Source organism: Kwoniella newhampshirensis (genome assembly GCF_039105145.1).
Source record: "Kwoniella newhampshirensis strain CBS 13917 chromosome 10 map unlocalized Ctg14, whole genome shotgun sequence".
NCBI classification, from domain to species: Eukaryota; Fungi; Basidiomycota; class Tremellomycetes; order Tremellales; family Cryptococcaceae; genus Kwoniella; species Kwoniella newhampshirensis.
Window position 1 is genome coordinate 406,335 of NW_027118344.1, and position 14,867 is coordinate 421,201.

General features: G+C 52.1%; 4 protein-coding genes across 4 annotated transcripts; 3 read left to right on the top strand and 1 right to left on the bottom strand.

Annotated features, from left to right (window-relative positions):
* Positions 1–384: 384 nt before the first annotated feature.
* Positions 385–1,762, top strand: IAR55_006856 (uncharacterized protein; the record flags this gene model as incomplete). The annotated part of the gene is made up of 3 exons (XM_066949934.1): positions 385–658; positions 710–870; positions 932–1,762. 3 exons carry the CDS (start codon positions 385–387, stop codon positions 1,760–1,762), a joined length of 1,266 nt encoding a protein of 421 aa, XP_066799626.1.
* An 831-nt stretch (positions 1,763–2,593) lies between these two features.
* Positions 2,594–9,942, top strand: IAR55_006857 (uncharacterized protein; the record flags this gene model as incomplete). Its single annotated transcript, XM_066949935.1, has 11 exons — positions 2,594–2,675; positions 2,820–2,902; positions 2,961–3,226; positions 3,286–3,677; positions 3,728–8,256; positions 8,306–8,396; positions 8,452–9,120; positions 9,176–9,367; positions 9,418–9,524; positions 9,582–9,781; positions 9,837–9,942. 11 exons carry the CDS (start codon positions 2,594–2,596, stop codon positions 9,940–9,942), a joined length of 6,717 nt encoding a protein of 2,238 aa, XP_066799627.1.
* Positions 9,943–10,369: 427 nt separating this feature from the next.
* Positions 10,370–11,383, bottom strand: IAR55_006858 (uncharacterized protein; the record flags this gene model as incomplete). The annotated part of the gene is made up of 5 exons (XM_066949936.1): positions 10,370–10,611; positions 10,712–10,804; positions 10,930–11,003; positions 11,096–11,106; positions 11,174–11,383. 5 exons carry the CDS (start codon positions 11,381–11,383, stop codon positions 10,370–10,372), a joined length of 630 nt encoding a protein of 209 aa, XP_066799628.1.
* A 693-nt stretch (positions 11,384–12,076) lies between these two features.
* On the top strand, positions 12,077–13,457 carry IAR55_006859 (ferrochelatase; the record flags this gene model as incomplete). Its single annotated transcript, XM_066949937.1, has 6 exons — positions 12,077–12,094; positions 12,149–12,616; positions 12,687–12,793; positions 12,850–12,924; positions 12,988–13,174; positions 13,239–13,457. The coding sequence occupies 6 exons, from the start codon at positions 12,077–12,079 to the stop codon at positions 13,455–13,457; spliced, it is 1,074 nt and encodes a 357-aa protein (XP_066799629.1).
* Positions 13,458–14,867: the final 1,410 nt, after the last annotated feature.

The following is a 14,867-nucleotide window of genomic DNA, read 5'->3' on the forward strand; positions in this document are numbered from 1 at the left end:
GATGATGTTGTTTCTCCCATCCCATCGCAGTGCCTCAGAGGACGGTCGAAGAGCGCTGGTGGATGTCGAATCAGTCTTCGAGGTGGTTGGTTTGTTGGACACCTGAATCAGAGATGTATGGGATTGATGTGGATCATCAGCGACAGTGACTGATTCGGAAGGAACGCTCGTGCGGACTAGACCGAAAGTCCACCTTTCGCCAATCAGTGGTAGGTTATTTACCGATATATCGAGCAATTGGCGATTATCACCAACCTCGCCAATCGTTGACTGTATAACGCATCCATATATGAAGAGCACGCGACGGCGCGCGATATAGCCTACAAAGAGAGGTGTCATACGATGATGGACGATCACCGCTCTCACTCAGACACGCAGCGACAAATGGCATCGGCATCGGCATCGGCAACGACCAGCACCAGCACCGGCACCCAACGGCCAATCGTCATCCTCGGTGCAGGAGTGATCGGATTGACAACAGCCGTCCAGCTTCTGGAATCAGAATTCTACCAATCTACTCGTCCACCGGTCCATATCGTCACCGATCATCTGCCAAATGACCCCTTGGACGCCAAGTACGCCTCGACAATTGCTGGGGCGCATCATCTCAGTTTTGCAGATGATAATGATGAGAGGCAACGGAGATGGGACAGGAAAAGTGAGTGAGCTGTGCTTTATGATCCTGAAGGAGTGACCATACGGCGCCCAGGCCCCCTTGACGACAGGCTGACAGAGAGTCGGACAGCTTTTCTGATCATGTATGAAGAGTGGAGGAAGCTGGGCGAATCATCTGGTCTGATGGCACTCAAACAGACAGAGATGTTCGTGGGCGAGACCAAGCATCTGGAGATATACGAAGAGCATCCCGATGTCAGTGTTCTCATGTCTCATGGCAAGCTGGGGAGAACTTTAGCTGACTAGGCGAGAACAGTTCACCGTAATCGAAGAAAGTCAGCGACCGAAGTACGTCGATCATGCTGTTAGCTTCACATCTCTCACCATGACACCGCTAGTCTATCTGAACCGTCTACTGACACGAATCAACGCGCTATCCGAGCATCAAGTCTTCATACACCGCCATCATCTCTCTTCACTGTCCGCGTTGTCCCACCCTTCCAGCCAAGCAATCATTGGTGATCGTCCTCCCAGCGCAGTCATCGTGTGTACGGGTATAGGCGCTCTCACCCTAGGAGGAGTAGAAGATCAAACGGTTGTGCCTGCCAGGGGACAAGTGATAAAAGTGCGCGCACCATGGATCAGATCCGGCTACACGAGGCAGGTCGGTTCTCTGACGGGCAGCGAAGGTGGGGAGAGGACCTATGTCATTCCAAGACCGGATGGCGAGGTCATACTTGGTGGTACGAGAGAGATAGGAGATTGGTTCCCTTATCCAAGAGAAGAAACCTCGCAAGATATCCTTAGAAGGGTCCTGGAAATCTGTCCGGATCTGTGTCCGAAGCACAAAATCGCACCTCCCCTTGTTCAGGCGCAGAACCAGATGGAGAAGCCCATCACAGGTCATCCTCTCGACAGGGACGAGGGGACCGCGATCTCGCCACTGCAGTCCCTGGTCGTGCAGACACTGGTGGGCTTCAGGCCTTCGAGGGAGCTTGGGACAAGACTGGAGAGGGGGCCTGATCTTGAGCTGGAAGAAGGGATACAGACAGCGGTCATTTACAATTATGGACATGGCGGAGCGGGGTGGCAGAGCTGTTGGGGCACGGCGGAGGATGCCGTAGACCTCTTGCTGCAGGCTATATAGATGTAGATGAGTGGAAGGCCACTTTGCAGATACATCATCTCACAGTTCAGAATCGAGAGTGTCAACCAGCTGAAATAGATTGACTCGGTCATCCTGTCAAAATATTCGTTTCTGGGAATGAGGGAATGGCAACGCTTTTTATAGTGATGAGACTTGCAGAGAGATGATCTGACAGGTATCGGCCCATGACCTTGGGAATTGTGGAAACGCTGCCGATCCCTCGACAGGGTCCCTCCTCTTTCCCATTCCCTCGCTCGACCAACACCATAGACAACACACCGAGATGTTAGAATGGACGATGTGTTCGGATATGATCGGGGCTTCGCAGATTGATTTTTGGGGACGGACCAGTGTGTGGTGTGGATGTACGTAATAGATTAAAAAATCAGCAACGTGGTCCACGTGGTATCTCCTTGCTTGTTCTCTACGCGTGGGGGTGTTGAATAATAATAATAATATGATCGGGGCAAGTTGTTGGGGATACCAGACATTTCCCAAAAGTTACGTACCTCTACAGACACAGCTGCTGCTGGAAATATAGTCAATCAATCATTCCGGACCACATCCATCATCTCAATCCCATCCCTCACAACTTCCCCCAATCTTCGTATTCTCATTTGCCCCATCTCCCAACGGGGCACTTCTCTGTCTCTTCTCAATCGATTCTTGCGTTCGTCTCCTATTGTAGCCAGTTCGAACACTAGACTTCCTCTTCACGATCCCTTGACGACCTCCACTTTCCTACCAGACCCACCACTTCTCTCGCTTCTTGCTTCTTCAGCCTAAACCACACATCCCTACTCCCCCAGACGTCTGGACAGCCGTCTCATCATGGCCTCAGGCGCTCCCAACGGCTCGGCCGTGGATGGCCAGTCTGACACATACGACCATGCAAAGGTCGCTCACTTCATCGGTGAGTTGCAGCGCCATTTGCAGATTCGCTTAACGACCACCGTTGGGGACGCACGAGGCAGGCCGGAGGTCGTTCTATCAAGCACAGAGGGTTATGGCATCGGACACGAAAGATCATCCAGCTGATACAGTGTGATCTTCGCAGGTGCAAACTCACTGGAAGTTGCTTCCTCCGGTCGAGTGACCGACTTTGTCAAAGCTCAAGGCGGTCACACCGTAATCACCAAGGTAAGTTGAAGCAGATTCCCAACCTATCCATCCTAGCGAAATACTAAGACGCTTCCAGGTCCTCATCGCCAACAACGGTATCGCCGCTGTCAAGGAGATCAGATCCATCAGAAAATGGTCCTATGAGACTTTCGGCTCAGACAGACAGATCGAGTTCACTGTTATGGCAACTCCTGAGGATTTGCGGATCAACGCAGAGTACATCCGTATGGCTGACCGATACGTCGAGGTGCCAGGTGGAACCAACAACAACAACTACGCAAACGTTGATCTGATCGTCGATGTCGCTGAGAGAGCAGGCGTACATGCGGTCTGGGCAGGATGGTGAGTGGAGAGACATGACCTGACTCTCGATTGCTTTTCTTCCTGCTGACGTGACGCAGGGGTCACGCTTCGGAGAACCCAAGATTGCCGGAAACCCTCTCTAAATCCAAAATCATCTTCATCGGTCCTCCTGGATCCGCCATGAGATCACTCGGTGACAAAATCTCGTCCACCATTGTCGCTCAACACGCCAAGGTCCCATGTATGCCCTGGTCCGGTACCGGCATTGCCGACACCATGTTGTCCCCTCAAGGCTTCGTTACCGTTCCCGACAAGGCTTATGATGATGCCTGTGTGCACAACTGGGAGGAAGGATTAGATAGGGCGGAGAGAATCGGGTTCCCAATCATGATCAAGGCCAGTGAAGGTGGTGGTGGAAAAGGTATCCGAAAGGTGGATGATTCAGAGAAATTCAAGACTGCCTTCGAGGCTGTCGCTGGAGAAGTACCAGGTGAGTACTCGCCGCTTTGCTATATGACTTTATCTGACCCTTTCCCTCAGGCTCTCCCATCTTCATCATGAAGCTTGCAGGTTCCGCCCGACATCTCGAAGTCCAGTTGATCGCAGATCAGTATGGTAACGCCATCTCCCTCTTCGGTCGAGACTGTTCCGTCCAACGTCGACACCAGAAGATCATTGAGGAGGCGCCCGTCACCATCGCGAAGCCTGACACGTTCGAGGAAATGGAGAAGGCGGCTGTTCGTCTCGCCAAACTCGTCGGTTACGTCTCCGCTGGTACCGTCGAGTACCTATACTCTCACTCGGATGACTCGTTCTACTTCCTTGAGCTCAACCCTCGACTGCAAGTCGAGCATCCTACCACAGAGATGGTCAGTGGTTGTAACATCCCTGCTGTTCAGCTTCAGATCGCCATGGGTATCCCCCTCCACCACATCCGTGACATCCGAACTCTTTACGGTATGGACCCTCACGGTATCACCGAGATCGACTTTGACGGTACAAAGCCAGAGTCAGTGAACACCCAGAGAAAACCCACACCCAAGGGACACGTTATCGCTTGTCGAATTACTGGTGAGAACCCCGATGCTGGATTCAAGCCTTCATCCGGTAATCTTACGGAGCTGAACTTCCGATCCAATTCAAACGTTTGGGGTTACTTCTCTGTCTCCTCTGCCGGTGGTCTACACGAGTACGCCGACTCCCAGTTCGGTCATATCTTTGCCTACGGTATGGAGCGAAGCGAGGCGAGAAAGTCAATGGTTGTTGCTCTCAAGGAGCTCAGCATTCGAGGAGAGTTTAGGACGACCGTCGAGTACCTCATCAAACTTCTGGAGAAACCTGAGTTCGAAAACAACACTCTTACCACTCAGTGGTTGGATGGCCTCATTGCCGAGGGTATGACTTCCGAGCGACCAGACCCTGTCCTCGCTGTCGTTTGCGGTGCTGTCGTCAAGGCCTACATCGCCGGAGAGGCATCTATTGCCAAGTACAAGTCGGTTCTTGACAAGGGTCAGGTTCCACCGAAGGACTCGCTACAGACATTCTTCAAGAGCGAATTCATCTACGAGAATGTGCGATATTCCTTCGCCATGGCCAAATCTTCCATGTACTCCTTCACTCTTTACCTCAACGGTGGACGGATCTTCGTTGGCTGCCGCGGCCTAAGCGACGGCGGTCTTCTCATTGCGCTTGAGGGTGCTTCTCACACTGTCTATTTCCGAGAGGAGGTCGGCGCTATGGTACTGTCTATCGATTCTAAGACGACCGTTATTGAGGACGAGCAAGATCCTACTCAGCTCCGAAGCCCTTCACCCGGAAAGCTCGTGCGATACCTCATCGACTCTGGTGACCACATCGAAGCGGGTGACGCCTACGCAGAGATTGAGGTTATGAAGATGATTATGCCTGTCACTGCTAGTGAGAGTGGTATTGCTCAGTTCATGAAGCAACCCGGTCAAACGCTCGCTTCTGGCGAGTTGCTTGGTATTCTGACCCTCGACGATCCCACCAAAGTCAAATTTGCTAAGCCATTCGAGGGTATTCTCCCTACTTTCGAGCTCAAGAACGGTCGTTACGGCACCAAGCCTCACCAGCGTCTTCGAGAACACCTCGAAGTACTTTACGACAACCTTTCCGGTTACGACAACAGCGCTTCGATCCTCACTTCCTTGCGCATCGTTGAAACTGCTCTTCGAGACCCCGATCTTCCATACTCCAACGCCCAGGAGGTCATGTCAGCTCTCAGCGGTCGTATTCCTCAAAAACTCGAGGACGAGATCCGATCGACTCTCGATTCCTGCCGAGCTAAGAAGCTGGAATTCCCCAGCCTCAAACTCAGCCGGGCGATCACCTTCTTCATCGACGAGAACATTATGCCTAAGGAGCGCGCTGCAGTGCGGACATCTATCCTCCCTTTGCAGACCTTGGTCGACGCGTTCGCTCATGGCCTCAAGGTCCACGAATGGCAAACTTGGGCTGACTTGCTCCACTACTTCGCCGACGTGGAAGAGCCCTTCGCCGACACCGCTCGCACGCAAGAGAACATCGTTCTCAAGCTTCGCGAGGACAACAAGGATCTCGACGAGGTTGTCAAGCTTGTCCTTTCCCATAGCAAGATCGCCAACAAGACCAAGCTTGTCCTCGCGCTCCTGGACATCATCAAGTCTGAGTCTCCTCGAGCGACAGTGACCCCTGAGAGTCGTGTCAACGACGCATTAAGCAGACTCGCTGCTCTCGACAGTCGACCGACTGCCAAGGTCACGTTGAAGGCAAAGGAGGTCATGATTGTAGGCAGCCTTCCCAGCTACGAGGAAAGGCTCGGACAGCTGGAGCAACTCCTCAAAGCTTCTGTTACCACAAGTTTCTACGGATCACAAGGGTCTGGCCACCGTCTCCCATCCGGCGATATCCTCAAGGAGGTTACCGACTCACGATACACGGTCTTCGATGTCCTCACCACCTTCTTCGATCATGAGGACCCTTGGGTTGCTCTTGCAGCTCTCGAAGTGTATGTGCGACGAGCGTACCGAGTGTATAATGTGATGCACCTCGACTATGAGGCTGGTGAGAATGGCGAGCCCCACATCATCACTTGGCGTTTCAAGCTCGGTACACCTCAACCCGAATCTCAAACCCCTCGGGTCGACTCGACCAAAGACTTCACCCGTATTGCAAGCATGTCTGATCTCAGCTATGTCGTCAGCGCTAAATCGGAGCCCGTGCGATTCGGTCTGATGACCTCGTACAACCAACTATCCGAGCTCGAGCAAGGTTTCAGTAAACTTCTTTCAATGTACCCTCCTTTCTCCCACAGCGAGTTTGTGGAGAAGTACGGCGGTGGTGATGCTCGCGACTCTCGTGACCCTCATGTCATGAACGTCGCTCTCCGACTATTCAACGGCGAGGATATGACCGACGTTGAGCTCAACGAGCGGTTCCACTCCCTTGCCAACCAATATGCGACTAAGATCGTCGAAAAGGGTATCCGCCGAGTCAGCTTCGTCATCTGTCGAAAGGACCAATACCCAGCATACGTTACTCTTCGGGCATCTGCTGATGGCAGTTGGAAGGAAGAGGAGGCGATCCGTAACATTGAGCCCGCTCTTGCCTATCAACTCGAGCTGGGACGATTGTCCAACTTCAAGATCACGCCTCTCCCATCGACCAACAGACAAATCCATGTCTATCAGGCTGTCGGGAGGGAGAATACTTCGGACGTTCGGTTCTTCGTGCGGGCCCTTCTTCGACCCGGTCGTTTCCAGGGCAACATGAAGGTTAAGGAGTACCTCATCTCCGAGACTGACCGATTGGTCGGCGATATTCTCGATACTCTCGAAGTCGTCAGCTCTCAGTACAGACAGGCCGACTGCAACCACATCAGCGTCAACTGTGTCTACAGTCTCAACGTCACATTTGACGATCTCCAGGAGGCTTTAGCTGGTTTCATTGAACGTCATGGCAAGCGATTGTGGAGATTGCGTGTCACTCAGGCTGAGATCAGAGTCGTCATTGAGGACGAGGAAGGTAACGCTCTTCCTATCCGATCCTTCATCGAGAACGTCTCCGGTTTTGTCGTCAAGTACGAAGCATACCAGGAAATCACAAACGATAAGGGCAAGGCCATCCTCAAGTCCATCGGAGAACAAGGACAATTCCACCTCCAGCCTATCAACTTCCCTTACTCTACCAAAGAGTCTCTACAACCTCGTCGATACCAAGCTCATGTCATTGGCACCACATACGTCTATGACTTCCCCGATCTCTTCCGTCAAGCTGTCGACAAGGCCTGGCACAACCTTCAACAGTTCATTCCTCATATCAAGATCCCTTCGGATCTTGTCAATGCTGCAGAGCTGGTGCTTAATGAGCACGGCGAGTTGACCGAAGTCGTTCGACCTCCTGGCTTCAACACCTGCGGTATGGTCGCTTGGGTGTTCACCATGAAGACCCCCGAGTACCCCAAGGGTCGAAGAGTGGTCGTCATCTCCAACGATATCACATATCAGATCGGTTCCTTCGGTCCCGTCGAAGACGAATACTTTTTCAAGGCTACTCAATACGCCCGTCACCACGGCCTGCCCCGAGTTTACCTTTCTGCCAACTCTGGTGCTCGTATCGGCCTTGCTGAGGAGGTCATGAGTCTATTCGACGTCGCTTGGAGAGAGCCTGGCAGACCCGAGAAAGGATTCGACTATCTCTACCTCACTCCTGCTAACCTCGATAAACTGAACGCCCTTGGTGCCGGCAGTGTAATTACCAATGAGATCGAGGTTGATGGAGAGCGAAGACATCGAATCGACTCCATCATTGGTCTCAAAGAGGGCCTTGGTGTCGAATGTCTTCGCGGTTCAGGTCTCATCGCTGGTGAAACCTCTCGAGCATACGACGACATCTTCACCATCTCCATGGTCACTGCTCGATCCGTCGGTATCGGTGCCTATCTTGTTCGATTGGGTCAACGAGTGGTCCAGGTTGAGGGTCAGCCAATCATCTTGACCGGTGCGCAAGCCATCAACAAAGTCCTCGGTAAAGAGGTTTACACGAGCAACATCCAATTGGGTGGTCCTCAAGTAAGTCTTCCGTGCAGAATCTGTCATGAAAATGCTAATCAATTGGTAGATCATGTACAAGAACGGTATCTCCCACTTGGTCGCGGCCAGTGACCTGGACGGCGCGCTGCAAATCGTCAACTACTTGATGTTCATTCCTGGTAAGTACTGATTCCTCCACGCTCATCGGATCTCTTCTGATTTCAAGAACCACAGAGCGACGAGGCCGAGCAATCCCCATTTTGCCCACTGGAGACCACTGGGATCGAAACGTGGACTGGAAACCTACCAAGGCTGCCTACGACCCTCGCCAATTCCTGTGTGGTTGCACCGAGGACGTCGATGGTGTTCAGACTTGGAAGTCGGGTATCCTGGACAACGGTAGTTTCTTCGAGACCATGGGCGGCTGGGCTCAAACTATCGTAACTGGTCGAGGGAGATTGAACGGTATCCCGGTGGCTGTCATTGCCGCCGAAACCAGAAGTATCGAGCGAATTGACCCCGCCGATCCCGCCAACGAAAACTCTCACGAGAACCGCGTATCTCTCGCCGGTACCGTCTGGTTCCCGGACAGTTCGCGAAAGACCGCTACTGCTATCGAGGACGCCAATCGAGAAGGTCTTCCTCTTGTCATCTTCGCAAACTTCCGAGGATTCTCAGGAGGTATGTCGGACATGGCTCAAGCGATTCTCAAGGAGGGCGCCAAGATCGTCGACGGACTCAGCAGTTACAAGCAGCCTGTCGTTGTTTACCTCGTACCGAACGGTGAATTGCGTGGTGGTGCTTGGGTCGTGTTGGACCCTTCGATCAACCCTGAGTATATGACCATGTTTGTCGACAATGACTCGCGTGGTGGTGTATTGGAGCCTGAGGGTATTGTTGAAGGTAAGTATCCGACAGCTCAGCCCGCTGGACACCCGTTGACTTTGCTGCGTTTCAGTCAAATACCGAAAGCCAAAGGTGCAGGCGACTATGGCTCGACTCGATGAGGAGTACGCGCAGCTCAAGAAGGCTGCCGAACACCCCAACGCGTCGGCCGAGGAGAAGTCAGCTGCTACCGCCAAGCTAGAGGCAAGGGAGAAACACCTCACCCCCGCTTATCAGTCGGTCGCGCTCGAGTTTGCTGATCTTCGTAAGTTGCAAGCTGTCCGGTCAGGTGGGCTGCACTAATATACTTTGCAGACGACCGAAGTGGCCGAATGAAGGCGAAGGCAGACTGTACGCCTTGTGACTGGGAAAACTCTCGTCGTGCAATCTACTGGTCTTTGAGGCGAAAGTTGAGCGAAGTGGTAAGTGTACTCTGGATACAAAGACGATAAACGCTTATCACCTCTTTTGTTTTGCAGCGTATCATGAAGAAGCTCGCTACCGCCAACCCCAACCTCTCATATGCGGACCGAAAAGCCTTGTTGGCGCAATTCGTACCCTCCGAACTCACCTCCGACAGCGAGATCGCTGGTTTCATCGAGAAACAAGGCGAGGCGATCGAGTCATTTGTGCAGTCCGTCCGAGACGAGTACTGCTCAGACACATTGGTCTCCTGGGTGTAAGTCCTAGGATCTTGAGCGTTCCAATATAGACGCTGACCTTGTCACTCGTAGCGGTACAAATCAAGACGGTGTCATGTCTGGTTTCAAGAGGATTCTTGAAGGTCTGTCAGCCGAACAAAAAGCTCAGGTCCTCAGCGAGCTCGGCATTCAGGTCTAAAGCGTGATGGAAGGGCATAAGGATACGGAAAGAAGGGACCGAGCAAATGGATTTGGTGGTTTCATCTCTTCTCATCGCATTGTACATATACCATTCGGTTCCGCATGCGCAGGTTCTGGCTTGTTTTTAGTTTACGCCGTATTATAGATGAAACATGGATTGCTTTGATACGCCAGGCGGGACATCGCCTTCGAAAGTTATGTGATGTGCACCTCGAACCTTGGATGCGGTCTGTGAAAATACGAGTCAATCGAGGACTCGAATCTATGCGCGCGCGTCCGATTGTTTAATCCATTATACTGTACTTGTATCGTGAAATGTGCGTTTTGTGATGAGAATGATATGATCCCGATTCTCTGCTCGTAGCTGTATTGTGACCAGCTCCCTTCTTGTGCACCATCGGACCATACTCCACGTCACCTCCCAATCAAATAGGCAACAGACTCCCCGCTCCTCTGAGAGCCATCTGACCTCCGAATCGCAACGTCGTTATTCCACCTGGGAAATAAGCAGCGAGGTAACTCAACAGCGCCACCACCTGGATGATGGCAGCGACGAGGGTCCCGATCGTGGATCTTACGCCGACGGCGAAGAAGAGCGTGAGGAAGAGGGAGCCGAAATAGGCTAACGAGAAAGGGATACGTTCGGGCGATAAGATGTGTTTGAGGTCTGGGGGTAAGTAAATAAGGATTGTTGGCAGAGATCGTCGGTACAGTCTGCTTTTTGGATGTGTGATGTAGACGAAGGACAGAAGTACCGGCCCACTCACGGTTCCAAGGTCCATGTAAGATAGCGAAGCCCAGCATGAACAGTAGACTGCCTAGGGTGAAGGCTAGAGCGAATTTACGAGGTTTTATGGCGACTGGACGCAGAGATCCGTTATCAGCGATTCTCTTCGTCAAGAACAGCTTGCACGGATACGCATTGTTCGAGGATGCTTGTCTGACCGGCAGCTCGGGCAGGTGGACAAGAGAGGATGTCACTCACGGATAGGAAGGAAGAGGAAGGCTACGCCGAAGCAGGCCATGCCGCCAGCACAGCACGCGAGGAAGCCGAGGAATCTGGCAGACACAAGGGGTCAGTCTCAGACTCAACGGAAACGACACATAGCAGCGACTCGGTCCTTCACAGGCGTCGTGAGATCATATCTCACCTTTCCCATCTCTGATCCAGGAAGATCCAATCAGCTTACTACCGAGCTTGGAAACCATGGCGACACCTCGTCACTCACAGACAGAGCGAAATAAGCCTCTTCCTCCTGACTTCGCCCCTCGTTCCTCAGTGGGATGTATCCCGACATCGAGCTCCATACTCTCCCAAAGGGATTTGCGGAGCTGCTACCCGGTCCTGAAGCGACGGGTTGTGAGTCGTCCTGGACCGAGTTGGCCCATCTGAATCCGGACAGTTGACTTCGGAACGATTGTTGGGCTGATGCTGACATTGTGGACGAGTTGAGCGCAGGTGGCGAAGGGTTCTTTCGTGTCGGATTTCAAAACATCAAGTTTGTGAAGATGAGCTTTATGAGTGTGCTGTCGTGGTAGATATAGATATAGACGTGGAGGTCACTCGCTGTTGCGTGTGTGTGTTTTGTCTGCATGTCATCATCATTGCTCGTTGTTGTGGGGTAAGGCTATCTGTGATTACTTGAATTAGGCTGGATTGATCCCGCTAATCCCGGATTACAAACCTGATTCATGTCTTTGTAATGGTCGGTTACCGCGGCGCTTGTCGAATGAAATGGGCGATCCCCGATTCGATCATCGTACCTTCTTCTTGTTCCAACTTTTCACCCCTCACCTTTCCACCTCCTATCGTCTGTCATTGATCATCTGTCAAGCCTCCTTGGGTTCGCTGCACGACATGATGACCTCCCAAAGACCGATGACAGCTCTCGCGAGATCGAACCTTGCCACCTCGTCAAGGACAACCCTCAGACCTCTGACGTCCAGACGATTGTTGGCGACGGTAAGAGATGAGCCGGTACAAGCTTCCAAGCCGTGAGTGCGATTCCGGTCCTCAAGCAGTCTGGACCACCCACTGATGTCCTACCTCTCTCCAGTCCCACAGGTCCGTCGTTTCTGCTTCGATTCCTGACGTTCTGCTAATCTCCACCACAGCCATCGTCATGATGAACATGGGTGGACCAACGACCGTAAGTCTCGCACCTGGTGGACGACAGCACATGTCAACTGACCTCTATGTGTAGGTACCTGAAGTGCACGACTTCCTATCCCGGTTGTTCCACGACCACGACCTCATACCCCTACCTATGCAATCCTTCCTGGCACCCGTGATCGCACGACGTCGAACGCCTCAAATTGAAAAGCAATACACCGAAATCGGCGGCGGCTCTCCCATCCTCAAATGGACCAAGATCCAAGGCGAAGCGATGTGTGCATTACTGGACGAACTGAACCCCTCGACGGCACCTCATAAGCCCTACGTCGCATTCCGATACGCGAAAACGTTGACGGAGGATTGTACGGAGGAGATGAAGAGGGACGGCGTGCAGAGGGCGGTTGCGTTCAGTCAATATCCGCAATACAGTTGTTCGACGACGGGCAGTAGTTTGAATGAGCTTTATCGAGTGGCCAAGGCCAAGGGATGGGGAGGGTCAGGTGAGGTAGAATGGAGTGTGTTGGACAGGTGGCCACAACATCCAGGCTTGATCGAGGTGAGTGAAATATTGCTCTTACTCTGACCTACAAAATGTGTCGTGTCTCTGCCGACACTCGTCGAAATAGGCTTTCGCTCATAACATCAAGACCACGCTTGCCACATACCCCGAAGACAAGAGGAAAGACGTGGTCATTCTCTTCTCTGCTCATTCCCTTCCTCTCGATATCGTCAAGTGAGCTAGCTAGTCGTATATATATACCGATGCTTCCAACTGACCCCGTCTTACAGCCGAGGAGATCCATACACTGCTGAAGTTGCTGCTACAGTCTACGCCGTCATGAACAAGCTCGGTTTCTCCAACCCGTATGTTGTCGAAGTACCTCTCACTCCGCATCCCCGGAAGCTGAATTCTTCTTGCCCCCTCAGCTACCGACTCACGTGGCAGTCCAAAGTTGGCCCTAAAGCCTGGCAAGGACCCCAGACTGCTGCGGCCATTGAAGGCTATGCCAAGCAGGGCACCAAGGATATCTGTCTTGTGCCAATTGCATTCACAAGCGATCACATTGAGACTCTGTACGAACTTGATATCGAAGTCAAGGAGGAGGCAGACAAGGTTTGTCTTGCAAGTGTGCACTTTCCTCATTCAAAAGTTGACCTTGCTATACTTTTCATTTCAGCTCGGCGTCAACCTCACTCGGGCGGCTTCCCTCAACGATTCTCCCATCTTCATCCGAGCTCTTGCCGATCTCATGTCGAATCATCTGAAATCGTACGAAGACGGTAGTGCGGGTCCGACAGGCAGACAGTTGTTATTGAGATGTCCGGGGTGCAACAACCCAAAATGTGCCAAGACCAAGGACTGGTTGGCGACTGGTGGGACTAGCATCACTGCATAGGGAGATCATATAACGAAAACAGGCACTGGCAGAAGGAACACGTATCAAGCATCATGCATTACACATTATCCACTCTATAACGTGAACCGCCTCAAGGTTCCTAATGCATCAGATCAGGTCGATGAACTGTAAGGGTCGATTTCCCTAAGTCTTCTACAGCGATTTGACACGTGACAAGGTTCAGTTTCTGGGTCTGGTTTACAAGGAAAACATTGCTCGAGGAGAGATGTATGAAATATAGATACGGGTCCCGTGTTATCATATCACTGAGACGACTGCGGCCTAGAAAAGCATTCCCATGTCATTCCGGAGTTCCCGAATGATTACCGATCTTGAAGCGCATACCCACTTTCGACTTAGGCATCTCGATGCCGTCGGTCTCTGTCTTCGGCCGTAGCGCTGTCCGGTCTATGACAGTCGCCCCCTCTAAGCACGAGTGGACGACTCGTGCAGCGTCGCCAATAATGTCTTGTTCTGTTCTGTGTTGTGTGTTCGTTGAGCTCTGCGCGGAAGGAGCGTGCTTACTAAAATTCGGATTCGCTATCGTTCTTGCCGTTTACGGTATGATCTCGGGCGCGCGGACTGTTCGTTCTTGCTTCTGTTTCCGATTTGCTGACCATACACTTGAACTCCGCCAGTGCATGCGTTCTCCCCATCCCTCTCTCGTTTTATTTCTCTTTCGCGAGTCCCCACACTACCTTGGATGGTAGTGCGGTCGAGTCAGGATGTCGTCCTCCACTGCCGCGAACACGACGGCTGTCGTCTCCCCTCCAGCTAGGCCGCCTTTTCCCGCATTTGGGCACGACAAGTTGGTGATCCCGCCGACGGTTTCTCCCCCTACCAATCCAAGTATACGTCTCCCTACTCAGTATAGATCGGTGTCGAATTACCGTATCATCAATCAGGACGACGATCGGATTCGAGTAAGTGACTCGTCCATTATTATGTCTACCATTTTTCAACCTGTGACGATGTCGCGTTGTTTTTCGCTCGTAAACAGCAATATTTCAACAATTTTCTTCGCCCTCGTGGAAATGGTCCCTGGACTGGTAGCGTTTCTCAGTGCGATCACGCTCTTCGAGTTATGGCGAGATGTGATTTCTTCGCCGTACTCGATGGATCGTATGAGTATAAGTCGACACACAACATCACTAAGTCGTTCAGATTGTTGTGGCAATTGTTCCAATAGTACTGCTCCCAGAGAGTGCATTGTTCCGATCGGTTCGGATCGTAACATCTTGTGGATGTGAGTAGTTGAGTAGTTTTTGCTTACGTATTGTTCTGACGGGTTGTTTCTTCTTCTTTTTGGCAGGTGTCTCTTCTGCGCTTCGGCGAAGAAATCATGTTCAGTTGCTACCAATACAAGCTCGGGACCACGAGGCCGTCTCTCCCTTACCGATAAACATTACG